The sequence below is a fragment of the Parambassis ranga genome, chromosome 19 (genome assembly GCF_900634625.1).
Source record: "Parambassis ranga chromosome 19, fParRan2.1, whole genome shotgun sequence".
NCBI lineage: Eukaryota > Metazoa > Chordata > Actinopteri > Ambassidae > Parambassis > Parambassis ranga.
In genome coordinates, this window is record NC_041039.1 from 18,352,606 (window position 1) to 18,368,408 (window position 15,803).

Below are 15,803 nucleotides of genomic sequence, written 5' to 3' on the forward strand. Positions count from 1 at the left end.
GTTTTAATATTAAGAGTCAGAAATTCTCCATTTTGTCACAGATCAGGTGATCCAACCTGAGACATGGACAGAAAAAAATCAGAAATATATTGTTTGTGTTATTGTTACTTTGTGGATGACACATCTGGTCATGTGACCAATATACACTAATGGTTGCCAGAAGACCCCAGGAGGAGGTGAAGGGAAGATGGCGGCCAGTTTACACTGTGTGTCACCATATTGGAGTGTTGTCTTCTTTTATTTAAGGCCGTCATGACCCCTTTATCATAACACTGATCTTTTGAATGGCCTGGAAATATCAACCTGTTTATGACCTCTCAGAAATCCACTAAGGGTTCTTGGATGCAAACAATAAAACATCAGCCTTAAAGCTAATCATATTTATAAAGAGAATAATTCAAGCAAAAAGTGACAACAGAGTTTGTTTTGCGTAAACATTTTATTTTAGTTAGTGCTTAGAACAAACTCAGAGACATACTGCAGCTTTATAAAGGTCGTTAAATTTCTCTTGTTCCAGAAACTATCTAAATCACTCTCTAATCACGTTTTTTATTTTAAAGGCACCTGCAGTTTACAGCTAACAGTCCCATCTAGGACCAAATAACGTCATAATGATAAGTGTGGAGTGACAGAAATAATAAATAATGAAACATGAGAGGAGGAAGAGGAGGAGAAGGAGGTGAAAACAGAAAAGCGACAGGCACCTGCACACACACACACACACACGTATGCTGAACAATCTAACTAAATGTAGTAACATATCGGCCTACCTGCAAATGGAATATATGTGTGTGTGTGTGTGTGTGTATGTATCCTATGGTTAATCAGGCCCAAAAAAACACAATATTTACACATAACACCTGTAGGATGTGGATGTGGTTTCCTGAAGGATTCTTTATTGCAGCTATCTGTGAGAGATCATGTCACTGTAAATACACACATCACTTCCTGAGCTCTGTGCTGTTTGTAAAATCTCTACTTACTTACACTTACTCTCAAAACACTACGAAACGAAGAAGATCAATAGAAGAAGATCAATAGAAGGCGATTACTGTAAAGAAATCCCTGTATACTCAGGACATGACAAATACAGAATAATGAGTCACTGGTACGCAGCGAAGGAAAAAAAATGTACATCAAATAAACACTTCATTTATGTCTTTTTGTTTTTTCTGGACTCATCCTTCGTGTTGAGTAAAGCCAGATAACATCACAGGCCGGAGACACATAAAGGACTCTTTGACATGTACACAAGTAAAATGACCTGTTTATTCAGCTTACGTGTGGAATGCTTAAAATCAGAAGTAGCTTTGCAGACTTTGTGTCAGTGTTATTTTAAAATCAACATAACCAAACCAGCAGAACCTTGGATTCATTATTTCCAAACCACCAAGCGCCAAATCAGCTTTTATGAATTCTTAATTGGAAACCGAGAACGTCCCACTTCCAGATGACCTCAGCGCTGTCGGATGTGTTAAAGAGCAGTACTACCGAAATGACGTCCTGCCTGCGGTCTACAAACTGTGTACTGTGTAGTTATGCGGTCAGTGCTGTGCCAGTCCAGTGAAGCACTTCAGAAGCAGGCAGAAAAAAAATAATGTGAAAAATATAGTGAGTCAGAGCGAAATTCACTCAAACTGCCTGTTTGTGTTCCTGTGTTAGATGAGGAGTGACAGCACTCACATAGGTTGATATAGCTTAGCTTAGCTTTGCATACTAAACACAGAAAACAGCAACATAAGGGTAAACAGAGGCAAAAAAGTGATCAGTAATTGATATTCTCAGCCAGGAAGTGTTTTCAAAAGGTTAATGGTCACATTTAAGCTGAAAGTAGACCAGAGGAACAGGACACGGCAACCCAGTCTCACATCAAAATATACAACAGCTATACTGGTCAATATTTTGCCATTTTAAAGAGAGAATTTTTAGCTTTACAAAACCACCAGCAGGTTTAATTCTTATGCCAGGAGTGTGAAATGGATGCTAGCATACAGCAGAGTCTACGAGAGGAAACATGTCTGTTAGCAGATAAACCGGCCCAGCTCTGCTCGTGGAATCAGCCTTTAACCTTAGTTAGAGCCAAGAGCATTCTTGATGTTGAAGTGCTACTATCATTTGATCTTTCTCACCTTTAGGTAGAGATCATTGTTTAACGTATATTACACCCTTTCACAATGTTTATTACTAAAAAATGTTTGGACTTGATAAATTAACCCTTTGAATAGTACAGAGAAGACACAGGCAGTGTGTTACCCTCTCACTATCTACTGTTAACTGTCTTTCCTGAAGAACCCAGGACTGAATCAAACTATAATCGAGGCTTTGAATTCCCTCTGCACTCAAATGAATAACATTGGTCTATAATATCATGTGGAATACAAAAACCGAGCACAGCCAAAATACTTTTTGTTGCAAACACATGGCATGTTTATGTCTTCTTTTGTGCCCTTTGACAAGAAGGAATGATAAAACTAAAATAAATAGACGTGGCACAAGCCTCCTACGATAAGAAACTGCCTCTTCCTTTGCCAATAAGTATTCAGTGTTTCATTGCCTGAGAATTTGTCCACAGTTATGCTGAGATAAGTAAGTAACCAATGGCGTCAAAGAATTTGCTGTGGCAAGAGGTCTTTAATACTGAGAGGAATGGTTGACGAGGATTTCTCTCTGTCCTTGTGTTTCAAACCCAGTACTGGTTCTTTTTCAAAGCCGGGTTCGTTGTCCGACAGTGCTGCAACAACTCTGGGTCTGCGTCTTTGGAGTCCACGGTGGACATGGGGATGTTATGAGCTGGGTCAGTTTTGCGAAAGGTTTCTGCACTAGCTACTTCTCCGTTTTTGGGCTTGGATGCCGCCGACTGGACGTTGTGCTTGCCCGTCTTGTTTTTACGGATCAGGTAGTATGCCAAAAGGCCTGCCAGCAGCAAGAGGATAAGGATCACCAGGATGGGGATGAGTATAGACCAGAAGTTGCTGCGCCGGGACACATGCGGCCTCCCGTAGGAGCCAGAGCCAGGAGATGCTGAAGTGGGAGCAACTTCGCGAGGCCAGTACATATCTGAGGTGCCATCAGGAGACCCAGCAAAATCAGGGAGGTTGTTTCTGTCTTTGGCATCTGTGGGAACCCTCAGCAGGGTGACAGGGTAAACCCCTGAAGCATTGTAGGGTCTTGTCTGGAAGGAGAGCACACACTCTGCAGGAGGGACTCCGTGGGCTTTGAGCAGGAAGCGGGCCTCATCTTGAGTGGGACCACTGCGTGATCTAGAGGAGCCACTTAAGATTTCCATAGCCACACGGCCTTCATCCAGGTCCCTCTGGCTGAAAAAGTCCACTGGCTGATCTGCACCAGGACCTCCAGACCTCACAAAACGAGCCCCTCTTGGCTGCTGGATTACAGTAAAAGTGGGCGAAGCTCTGGTCTTGTTGGCCAGGGGAGTTGCATCCAGAAGCATTCTGTCCAGTTGGACGAGTGCACCCTGTGGTAGAAGAGGATCCTGAGCAATATTGGCCAAAGGCTGAACAGTTATGTTGAGGACAGAGGAGACATTAGCAGCCCGGCTGCGCGCTACAAATGCTACACTGTCTCGAGACGACGTGGACTTGACAAAGCGGACACTGACTCTGCCTTCTTTGATCTGTTTCTGTGTGAAGGCTGATGTAGGCTGCCGGTCTACCATGACCGCCGCATACTTGGGAACACTTGTGATTTTGTAAAGGATATCCTCCTCAACAGGGCCCCCGGTGGTGGCCTTCAACATCTCCTCAGTCACCAGAGTCTCATCGTCACCCTGCTTCACCTTGATCTCAGGAGCTTTGTCAAGAAGAAGGGTGCGTGCCAAGACGCCGATGTGCAGTGTGTATGGTTCAGTCTGGTGTTCTCCATCTGAGACGGTGAATTCCATGAAGCCATCTGCAAGGCTGTCATCACTGTAGAAGCCCACCTGACCACGATTGATCATTTCTTGTGTGAACTCAGAGATGGGAGCCATCGAGAGGAGGTTAACCAGTCGGCCATTGTTGGGAGCTTTGGTCACCTTGAAGTGCACTTCATCCGGCGGACTGTCTTCATCTTGAGTGTTAAGGTGTTTCTGGGTCACAACAGTCATGGAGCCCTGAAGAACCTCTAGGAGCATGTCAATAGTGACAAGTTCAGGAGCCTCAGAGCCCCTCCTTTTGATTGAGACGTTGAACACCTCCTCCAGGATCACAGCCTCAGCAGGCGAAGTCACACCCTGACCCTTAGATTTCAGACGGGCCCTGAAGGAAAAGCTGTCAAAGGAGGCGCCCGAGTCATCATGGAGGTACTCCACCTTGCCTTGAGTTACGTCTTCCTGCATGAAGGACGGAGCATTGCGGGGCAGGTCCTGACCATCCAGGGTGATTCGGCCATGATCGGGGAAATGCTTGATCTCAAAAACCACATCCACATCATCTTTCTGGGCTTCAGGCAGGCTGGCCAGGAGGTTGGAGGCGTCAAGAATTGAATCGTCAATGGTTCTCCTCTGGCCCTGCACAATTTCCAGACCTGAAGGACAGAAAGTTTGATCATTTAAAAATCCAAATTCCATTTAGGCTACTGGCAGATGGATGGATTGTTGTCCTGGCAGCAACAGAAGCAGAGGCCATAAATACTTTTGTGAACTATGAATTCACAGTTCCCAGCATGATAGCAGTTCAATCAGTGAACACATGTTTTATGTTAAATAATATTTTTCTTTCCATGACACAATTTCCTTTTAGTGTTAAAATTTAATGACTGTGATCGACTCCAGATAAGCTGAGGTGACAATTTCCACTCTCTTACGACCTCTAAATATGACAAATAGTCAAATATATCAGACTCATGGTAACCTATAAACAATAAAGGTACACTTAATACAGGACTGTGGTGGTTGTGCCGTTACCTCTGTTCTTCCACAGCTGTGAGGAGATGTTGCTGTGAGCGGCGTAAAAAGAGACGGTGATGGGCAGGATGTGGCGGACGTCTGGAGCTGGCTGGGAGGACAGCGTGAGCTCCATGGAGTCCCTCACCACCCAGAAAGCCTTATCTGGTATCTGGTGCTCATAGAACACCAAGCCTGATTCCAGCTGTGTGTGTGTGGAGGAAAATACAAAAGAAGGTCATGGTTTTTTTCCTGTAGTTAACTGATGAAACAATTTGTATCATGTCAAATGATCACTTGATTCAAAGGTTTGACACCAAAATGAAAATCTTATGTCAATTTAAGCTTCTACCACAACTTATTTTTGACTTGAGGGATTTTATTGACAAACTTTGGTAAAATATTTTACTGCCGTCTTCTCCCTCTGACGTTTCTAAGCACCACAGTGAAATGGCTGCATGCACTGTGAGTGGTTTGGCTCAGCTGAGCATGGATACAGAGGGTTCTGAACTGGAATGCCTGTGTTCGCTCTCTGAGGTCACTGTGTCCTGAACTCAACTCTCTCTCTCTCTGTCTCTTACACAGACTCACAAATGTGCTTATGCATGCACACACAAACACACACTGAATAACTCAAATCATTGAATCATGTTTTCAGCTCCACGTAGTGTCAGATTTTCTGTCACGGTCCAAATGGAGCATTTTTTTATTATTATTATTATTATTTCGCAGGGAAAGAATTTGTTCTCAGGCTCATCCAAGCATGATCAGATGTCAGGAATGGAGATGAACAGACACTCTCACATGCACGGCTGCCATGGTAGCTGCATGTGTATCGGCACTGCCAACCTAATGCATTCATTCATGGAAATACTATCAGTGATGTTTCTGGAATCTGGAGCTTATTGAACTTGATGAAGGATTTGTGCAGAAACATGAAGGTTTTGACACATTTCTACTTAATTTAAGATAATTACAACTTTTTTGTATTATTTTTGTTTAGTATATTTAAATTACCGTCGGCAGCAGCAGAGAGTGATACACAATATTAAAGCCACCCCGATCTGACATGTTAAAATGATTTTCCCATTGTCGTGTTCAACAATGCCCTCTGCTGGCAGGAAAGAGAAACACATTTGTGTCACAGTATGACACTAAACAGACTGCAGCACAGAATTAAAAGTTTATTTTCAGACCGCCTTGTACTTTTAAACATGAAGTGACCTGCTTTATCAGGTCAGATCATCATCCACACTTCACCTTTGCCTGTATTTTATTTTTAGAGGTAAACCTAGAAGCTGCAACAGGAGTCAAGCCAAGCATCTGTGGATTGGTCACTGTCAGGCAAGTTGTTGTGTGTGCATCTAAAGAAGAACCATATGTATGTTTACCTCACATGATGTGTGGTGTACCACAGGGTGATTTGTGGTGGTGTTAAATCTAACCTAAAGTCTAACCGCCTGAGACAGCAGCAAACCAACAATGCTTTTGTTCTGTGAGGTGAAAAGACTTTTATCAGTGGAGTGTGAAGATAGTGTAGCTCTGTGAACCTACTTCTGCTGGAAAAAAGCTGCCTTATGTCAAAGGAAATATTCTCTTCACACTAAAGGTGATTTGGATTTGGAGGCAGGTCTTGTTTAAGATATTTTGGCTGTAGTCCAGAGCACTCACATCATGTGTCTGCTTCTCCCAACTGAGGCTTTATGGATCACTTTTTTTTTACTGTAGCCAAGTAGCTCATACAACCCCACAAGAAACCAGACTTTCTCTGCCTCTCATACAACCAAACCTTCAAATGTCCACATGACCAAGCTCGTGCTGCTGGTCGTCATAAAAAGAAACCAAAGCTGACTGTCACCAGGAGACGGAGCCAAAAGTCAGACGCAGCACTCCACAAATTACAACCATGCAGAAGGTCATTTTCAAGTGAACCAGTTGTGTTGTTTTTCTGGTGAGGACATCCTGTTATCAAGTCTCTGTCATGTTAACAAACACTGTGTTTGAGCGAGCCTTCCTCACGGAGCCTTTTCTCAGTTAAATAAAACAGCACAGGCTGGTTTTGTAAATAAAGGTTGTTGGATGGATTAAATGATGCCTCGCTGTCTTCCTGTATGCCTGTTCCTGACGGCCTGTGACTGGAGTGCCTCATACAGCGGTGGCTGCTCAGTTATATCAATATTCTAATAGGAATATATGACATCTGGAAGAGGATTAAAGGATCATGTTTGAAGTGATTATTAAAGGACTAATTCTGCTGCTTTTACTGTGTTTTTTTCTGCTGAAGTTGTTATTCAGTTTTGTGTTAGTAATGTTAAGTAAATGGGAAAACATATCAAGCAATCACCTGTGTTTGTGTGAATCGATTGATTTCCTCAAACTGGTTCCTGTCATTGGCCAGGATGAGTCTGCCGAGGCGAGGGGGGCGGACCAGTGAGTAGCTTATTTCATTTCCATCCTCATTGGTTACAGCCCCCAGATTGGCACTAGTGATGGGCTGCCTTGTTCCTGTGAAAACACACACACACACACACACACACACACACACACACACACATATAACTCACTGAGTCCTATAAAGAATGGCCTGTTGCCAGCGCAACCTCAAGGTTTACAAGTTACGGTAACTAAAGCACAGAACAGGAGTTTCCTGATTATTATAGTATTGTATCCAGTATGTGCAGTAATTTAAATTCATAAGTTTTTTTTAAATGGGGCTGGCTCAAGCTATGTGATACAGCCTGAGCCAGAGCCAATCTAAACACACGTCTTCCTTTTATAAATAATAACTAAAATATATAAAATTGTTGATTTTTACATTTGACATTTGAAGACACAGGCTTGCTTTATGTGCTGGCACCACGTGATAACTTTATGATTTTATGTTCTTGTACAGTTTAGTTTCACAAAAACATTACGAGCCATGTCGTAGGTAACCCTTGTGACCACTTGGGGTCGCTGTTGAGCAGAAGTTCAAACCTACAACCAGTGTTAAATGCATCTAAACTGTACAGATCTCTCTGGCCCACTCACTGAGACTTAAACAACAACAAACGAACATAACAACATAATGAAACATTGAAAACATATAATCTATTGTTGGCTGATTACATCATCTACTTCAATTTAAAGTAATGCTGCCATGGTGTTTTAATAGATTCAGTTATATTCTCTGTGACATCACTGTGGAAAACTAATTTACAACCTCTATAACAGTGCATCATAAACATAAATGATTATATTTATTTTATGCTCATATCATAATGTGTATGAGTTAAGAGGTGAGGAAGAAAGAAATGGATGAAAGAATTCCTTCTATTGTATGATTGTCTGTGCAATTCAGTGATTTTGAAAAGATGTAGGGACCGTTTATGCTTTGTGGTAGCTCAGGCAGGCACAGACAACTATAATCACAAGCCCCTTTGTGTTCACTTGTTCAGGACTTCAGTCTGTCTCACTCAATTAGTGTGCTTTATAACTGAGTCCACTCATTTTGCCTCCTCTGTGCTCACACAGCAGCCTACTACAGATGTGGAGCCAATCTCCCCAGACTCCTCCTGTATCAGCAAAAACCAAGATACCATCTTTTATTCCACGTTGTGTATATATCGAACACGAAGACAAAAAAACAAGGCATATGTTACGGAAAACGTATTACACTGCTGCGATGAAGTCACTGCACGCTCATCTCCGTGTTTATCCCTCATCATGACTTTGAATCGGCAGGATTTTTTGGCATCTTACCTGGAAATACCACGAGCTCGTCCTGCGTTACCATGGTGATGGTGAGAGGCCTGGCTGTGATGACAAATTGGTAGAGAGGGGATGTGTGCTCTCCGTCCGTCACGGTGAAACTGAAGCCACCGGACTCCTCGCCTGGAGGAGGAGAGTTTGGATGTTTATGACAGGTCGTTACTAATTTTGTTGCCTTTCACAAGTACGGCTTTAATTTAGGCCTGAGATAAAGGTGTCGTGGCCTAACCTTCATGAATAAAGATGACCTCTCCTTTGTTTACATGAGCCTGAGTGAAATTTAGGATCTCATCCTCGGGTGCCTCCTTCAGTGCCACCATCCCACTGGTGGGCATTTCAACATGGTAAACCAGCTGCTCTGGAGGGGTGTCTGCGTCCTCGGTTTTCAGCATGCTGGATGTGATATCGGCTTCCTCACCAGCCAGGACCTGTAAAGTATCAAAGAGATGAGAAGATGACACAGATTAGACAGAGATATAGTGGGGTAACTGAGTACAGAAACAGGGCCGAGCCAGTCCCACAAACAGCCACCTCCAAAGTAACAATTTAAAAGCTTAATTATTCCTCCATGGCAGTCTAGACGCTCCTGTTATCAGAAGATGGAGCACAGCCATGTGGGCTGAATGACTCTCCCAGGGTGGAGGGCATTTAATGGACTTCTAATGGTTGGCTGGCTGAAAGGAGCATTAATTGAAAGAAATGGGCCAGATCCCTGGAAAGACATTCTTAAATAGCTGGAATCAGTTGGGAGAGCGAGCTCAGGGCGGCCGCAGTAAGAGGTATACGTATCGATCTACGGTGCCGTTCACCCTCCAATACCTCTCTCACACTTTCTCCCACACCTGTGGAAAAAAGAGGTGGAAGGAGCTCAGCCTACTTAAACACATTAATTTATGATGTATCATCTGATATTGTAGCGGACAACTAGACAGATTGAAGGGTTATGTGCTTGGAAACTTGAAACTTCAAAGCTAGTTGTGAAAGCTAGAAAGAACGACAGTGTCTGTGTTCCAGATTTTTCTTTAGAGATTAAAAGCCTGGTGTTTATTTTTGATGTCTGAATTACTGCACATGCTCAGTTTGTCATGGGAATTTAAACATGCACCACCAAACAATAATACAAGTGTGGCACGGTACATTAAGAAGGGTGGAGTCTGTTGTTAATTTACTGTAATAGCAGCCTAAATACAGACTGTTAGTGTTAAAGCTGTGGATGACATCCAAACTATATGTAAAATATATCTAATAGTGGCCTATTAGTCACTCAAATATAAAGCCAGATTAAGAACAAGGCATCAAGCCAGTGGCTTTGTGTGACTATATTTAGATGCAGTTGTGATCTAAGGTAAATCTGTCGTCAGCCTGCTGACACTCTGTTACAATGACAATGCATCCATCCTCCGTCACACTTCACACGTGCCCATAACTGCCAGCATGGCCTGACGAGTCACAGATTAGACCATGCGGTTCAGCCATACAGATCAATCCCTGACAAGATGGATACGAGTCAGTTTAGTGATCTCATGAATCTCACCAGAATCCAGCAGTCAGAGGATGATGGGAGTTTTTTTATCTGTTAACAGTTAGGTTAACTCGACCCAACTAGCCCCGAGCACCAAAGATGCTGTCTTGAGGAGATAAGAAGCAGCTGACTGTGCAGGAAATTATGCCTGATCAGCATTCTTCTTTCTCTTTAAGGCAGAGATGCATGGTTTAACCTTACAGGGAGATACAGAGGTAGATAAATGAGTCCTGTTGGGAGAAACCTTAGAGCTGCTGTGGCCTCAGAGCCTTGTTCTGGATGAATTCATCTGGTCAAGATTTCCTTCATACTGATACCGTAGCCATACCATTATTCAGCCTTAAAGTGAATTACCCAGCCTCCTCTGCTCCCACATGGTTTGTCCTTTAAGTCTTCTGTGTCATTTAAGACTTGACTGATATAACAAATGTGTTGTGAAGTGTATAATTTAGTTGCCTTCCGCTGCTTATAACATCCCATTCAGTTTGACGCTCCATCAGAGCTCTATCGCCGCGACACACAGCATCAACACTTTAAAGCCGTAATCCATCATTACACCCTGTGCCGTTTTCGCTGCTCGATTGTGTCTTTGTTCCACTTTTATAGATGATGACACGTATAAAGGCGAGCCGGCTTCAAGCTGAACACAAATCAGAAGTCTGGTTTTTGTTCCCAACAAAAAACTTTTGCACAGTGTTTGTGTGAAAGAAAGAAAAAAAAAAAAACCCCAGCTCCTCCCTAGTCATTGTTGTGTGTTCTTGGGCAAGGCACTTTACCCACACTGCCTCCACTGCACTCACTGGGGTATGAACGTGTATGAATGAATCGGCGGTGGTCGGAGAGGCTTTAGGTGCCACGTCTCTGGCAGTCTCCCCCTGGGGAGCTGTGGCTACATCTGTAGCTCCCCACTGCCACTGTGTGAGTGTGGTGTGAATGAATAATGCATCTGTAAAGCATCTTTGAGTGTTCTAAAAAGCGCTATATAAGTTCGATGTATTAATGATAACCTATGTTAACACAGTAGCCATAACCCTCTGTCTAAACACAGGGTCTGTAATGTTTCTCTCTGTCTTTGGTAAGAAAGACAAAGATCTTCCCATACCGGGAGTTGAACCCGGGCCGCCTGGGTGAAAACCAGGAATCCTAACCGCTAGACCATATGGGAGGACACAAACACATCACCTCCAGAGTCAAGCCTCTGAGAGCAATACCTCCACAAAGAGTCTGTCAGAGAATGTGCAAAATTATTTTAGGTTGAACTGACAACTGCATGGTATCAGCCAGCATCAACAAACAGGTATGGTGTTTTATCCACCCTCCTGTCGAAGCCTGCAGAGATGCTGTGATATGAAGCTTCAGAGAAAGTCTGTCTCCTCAGGGCAGTTTTTCTTCTCAGGCCCACAGAAATCTCAGCCTGACGTGTGCGTCTGGCTGCACAGCGATGGAGGGCGAGTCGAGCCTATAACCCAAACATCCTGAGCCAAATCTGGACTCTGCTAAGAGAGGCTGGATGTGGATCTGTTTGCCTTAAGGCAGAACACCCACTGTCCATCCATGCAATATGGACAAGACAGCTGCTCAGTGCATGCCCACCCCCTTCACTTTATCCCCACAGAAAACTTCCAGTAGCTCCAGACTCCGTGCATAATGCAAAGATGACCCAGCTGATAATAGCACCACCCACCTGGCCAGTTTCTCAGCATTTCACAGCACTATAGATTATAGCAAACAATGTTTCTACAGATAATGCTGCTCTTGACTTAAGATGAACAAGCTCCTGGCAATACAGAAGCACGATATTCATCAGTGTTAATATTGAGATTGTTCAAACAATAAAACAGACACAAAGCTCCTGAGCCACCAGGGGGCCCCAAAGCTGCAAATTCAGCTTCATCTGAGTAGAATTTCTCTTGTATCTGTAGCTATGTCATGTGTTTATCATATCCCATATATGCTTAACCCTCAGGCGTCACTTTAATTTACTACACTTTTGTGTCATTAGGGGACAAAAAAGTCCACTTCCAAAAAACTGCTATAAAAAATTAACAGATTAATATTTTTTCTTCCTTTTTCTGCATAAATATGTTAAACAACTTCAGCCCTGTTCAATACTATCAAACATTAAATCATGAATTTAACCCTTTAAATGCCAGTTTGATTACTTGATGTCACAGTAATTATTTATGAAGAACACAAAAAATGAGTTATTTTCCACAAAACAAAAGTTAGGTGGCTGAGGCATTATTTTTATATCTGTCATGGATATGTCAAAGATTAGCCAAAATATTGAGTTTGATGCATTATTTTTTAGTTAGTTTTTGTGTAGCAGCAGTTTTAAAATTTACTACCCTTTTGTGTCATTAGGGGACAAAAAAGTCCACTTCCAAAAAACTGCTATAAAAAATTAACAGATTAATATTTTTTCTTTACTTTTTTCAGTGGTGAACAGTAGAAAATGTCAAATTTAACTATTTTTTTCAAAAATGAAACCCTTACATCAAGAAATGCATGGTTATATGTTGTTATAGTTATGATATTAAAAAATGTAGTATTATAATAGGAGTTAATGGGACCTAAGTGGAAAATACCATTTTAAACTGCTGCTACACAAAAACTAATAATGCATCAAACTCAATATTTTGGCTAATCTTTGACCTATCCATGACAGATATAAAAATAATGCCTCAGCCACCTAACTTTTGTTTTGTGGAAAATAACTCATTTTTTGTGTTTTCTTCATAAAAAAATTACTGTGACATCAAGTAATCAAACTGGCATTTAAAGGGTTAAATTCCTCAAAATGATTTAATGTTTGGTAGTTTTGAGCAGGGCTGAAGTTGTTTAACATATTTATGCAGAAAAAAGTAAGAAAAAATATTAATCTGTTAATTTTTTATAGCAGTTTTTTGGAAGTGGACTTTTTAGTCCCCTAATGACACAAAAGGGTAGTAAATTTGTTTCACCATGTTCTGGTGATGTATTTGAAAAATGTAAATTGGAATTCTAAAATGTGTCTAGAGAGAGTCTTTGTTACAAAAAATTGTGCCATATGCACCAACACAGATAAAATGGTGGCCAGGTAAAGAGGCAAAAATTACCCAAATGGACAAAAAAGTCCCCAATGACGCACAAGGGTTAAAATACATTTAGAGTGTGAACAAAAATATGCTTTAATGATAAGGTGTGCCTCGTGTTTTGTGGAATAATTACGTCAAAATTGTTGGACTGTCACCGCGCTGTCAAGCTGTGAGTGACGTGCGGTGCGGGGGCCGCCGACAGCCTGTTGCAGACAGGTACTATGGGAATGGTTTGAATGGTTAACAGCGGCATCAAAAAGCATTTATCCCAGTGGGGCAGAAAAAAGCAAGAACAGAAGAAAAAAGCGGTCAAAGGATAAAGGTAAGGCATTTATTCGTGGTGTGGGATGGATGGGGGAGATGTACCGCCGAGTTTTTGGCACGTTAGAATGTTATTTGTCCAGCTTGCTAGCTAGCTAGCTTAGCTAGCCTCGGAAAAATATTTGCTAGCTAGCTAGCTTAGCTAACTTCGGATAAATGTTAGCTAGCTGTATCTCAGATATTTGCCAATTAATATTACTAACGATTAATTTATTTGACTTAATATATATTTGGTGCTACTGCTTTCACTAATTATTTTTTTAATGACTGATGAATATTAGGCCTATTGTTGCTGCTGATGCTTTGAAGGGACACTGTACATTACAATGTTTAATATAAAACTGATTATTAGTGCAACATCACTGCAATTGTAAAATGGGAATATGTGATTACGGTCTATTTTGTCTTTGCAGAAGCAGAGCTGCAGGCATTGAAGCAGAGGGATCCCCAGGATCTCCTGACCAGGAATCCCCAGGATCTCCATTTTCCCTTAGGACCTCCTCCGACCAGCAAGTAGCAGGGCTTCACCTGCAGATGGTCAGCTGCCTTTTTTTGTAAACCAGTAGATTCTGTTGACTGGCCGTCAGTTCTCTCCATTTAATTCAGGACAGACTTCGTAGGTAGAGAGATGGCTTACCACGGTATAAAGCCAGGAAGCAGACATTTTGAGGATAATGGGATGAGGATGTTAAACATATCAGTGATGTTGGGAAGTGTGAGACTAGTTTGTTTTCATTGTTGAAAGTTAAAATAGGTGATGGTCTGTTGCATTTGTACAGTGAGTGGTCCTGTTCGGTTCCTGTAATAGATTGTAGCATCTCTTTGGAACATCTAAAGGGTTAGCACCCCCAACAGCATCTTGCACAGGGCCCCCACAAAGCTAGAAACGACCCTGCCTCAAGAATGGCATTCGACCCCTGCAGTAACACTCACATAATCCTCAAAAGCACAAAAAGTTAGTTTGACCTGTAATATCATGCAGTAGTGTTCATCACTGCAGCGAGGTGAGATGTTAAACTTAATTTCCTGGAGATGTTACAGTTCGTTAAGTTCATAAATCCTCAGGGTATACTGGAATAATTTTAGGGTTATGTGGAGCAAATAATCAAAAAGCAACCTTTCCTGAATCAGCAAGTTAGGAGCATGCAAACACATGAGAATCTCCCCTGTTGGTTTTGAAAGGGAATTTGAGAGTCAAGTTCATTAATGATGTTTCCTTATTAGCAGGCTCAGACACATACAGAATCTTATTCCAGGGACAAATTAACTGTATTTCTGCATGAAATGAACCGCTGTACAAATTCTTTGGGAGGTATTTGATGATCACCTGTGAGGTAGGCACGTCAAAGCTACAGGGAATATTCAATTCAATTCAATTCAGTTTTATTTATATAGCGCATTTTACAATCAGAAATTGTCTCAAAGCGTGAGACCCAGAACCTGAACCCCCCTAAGAGCACTGTGGCAAGGAAACACTCCCTTTAAGAGGAAGAAACCTTGAGCAGGACCCGTCAACTTAAGGGAGAACCAGTCCTGCTGCTAGTCGGCCAGGTAGAGGAGGAGAAGAAGAGGAAGACAGGACAGAGAGGATGAAGGAGAGAGAGAGAGGAGAAGGAGAGGGAGACAGGACAGAGAGGATGAAGGAGAGAGAGAGAGGAGAAGGAGAGGGAGACAGGACAGAGAGGATGAAGGAGAGAGGAGGAGAAGAAGAGGGAGACAGGACAGAGAGGATATCACCTATTTAATTCAATGCGTTGTTACTGCTGTCTGGATCAGATGCAGTACCTGGTTTATAACACTAGATGGCCACATTAGCCCACTGTCCACCTCAGCCAGACAATCTAGGGCAGGTAATCTGAAAATGGCTCTGCTAATTGATGGTTTATATAACAATCAATGTATTAAGCACCAAAGAGGATGGGCTGGAAATTCAATTTGAATGGACACAATGGCAGATATTTCATTATGAGGCAGTAATGAAGTGGTCACAATAAGCAAATGACTGAATTTGCTGATGACTCTACATGATCATTATATCCTGAATGTTTGAGACTCTGAGGGGGCGCCAGATGTAGTACTTCAAACTGTCGAGGGCATCCTCCTACAGTCCTGGCTTTAATCACTATAGGACAGTAAGAAAAATGCTAACAAGACAGATAAAGGTGTCTGGAGTGGCCATGAAGGAAAGAAGGCAGTGACTCCATCAGGATTTCTGCAGCCAATGTTTCTCTAAGATACAAACATACATGCA

At 42.2% G+C, this 15,803-nt stretch overlaps 1 protein-coding gene and 1 non-coding gene across 2 annotated transcripts in view; both read right to left on the bottom strand.

The window, feature by feature from the left end:
• Positions 1-459: 459 nt before the first annotated feature.
• Positions 460-15,803, bottom strand: part of cspg4 (chondroitin sulfate proteoglycan 4) — a 63,388-nt gene continuing 48,044 nt past the window's right edge. Inside the window, exons 7-11 of the mRNA XM_028431978.1 lie at positions 8,862-9,060; positions 8,624-8,755; positions 7,227-7,387; positions 4,904-5,087; positions 460-4,524 (exon numbers count right to left, since the gene is read on the bottom strand). Coding sequence (XP_028287779.1) covers positions 2,681-4,524; positions 4,904-5,087; positions 7,227-7,387; positions 8,624-8,755; positions 8,862-9,060 — 2,520 coding nt within the window. The 3' untranslated portion in view covers positions 460-2,680. The remainder of the gene's footprint in view (positions 4,525-4,903; positions 5,088-7,226; positions 7,388-8,623; positions 8,756-8,861; positions 9,061-15,803) is intronic.
• trnae-uuc (transfer RNA glutamic acid (anticodon UUC)) lies at positions 11,248-11,319 on the bottom strand. Its single transcript has one exon. It is a non-coding gene; the product is annotated as a tRNA-Glu (tRNA).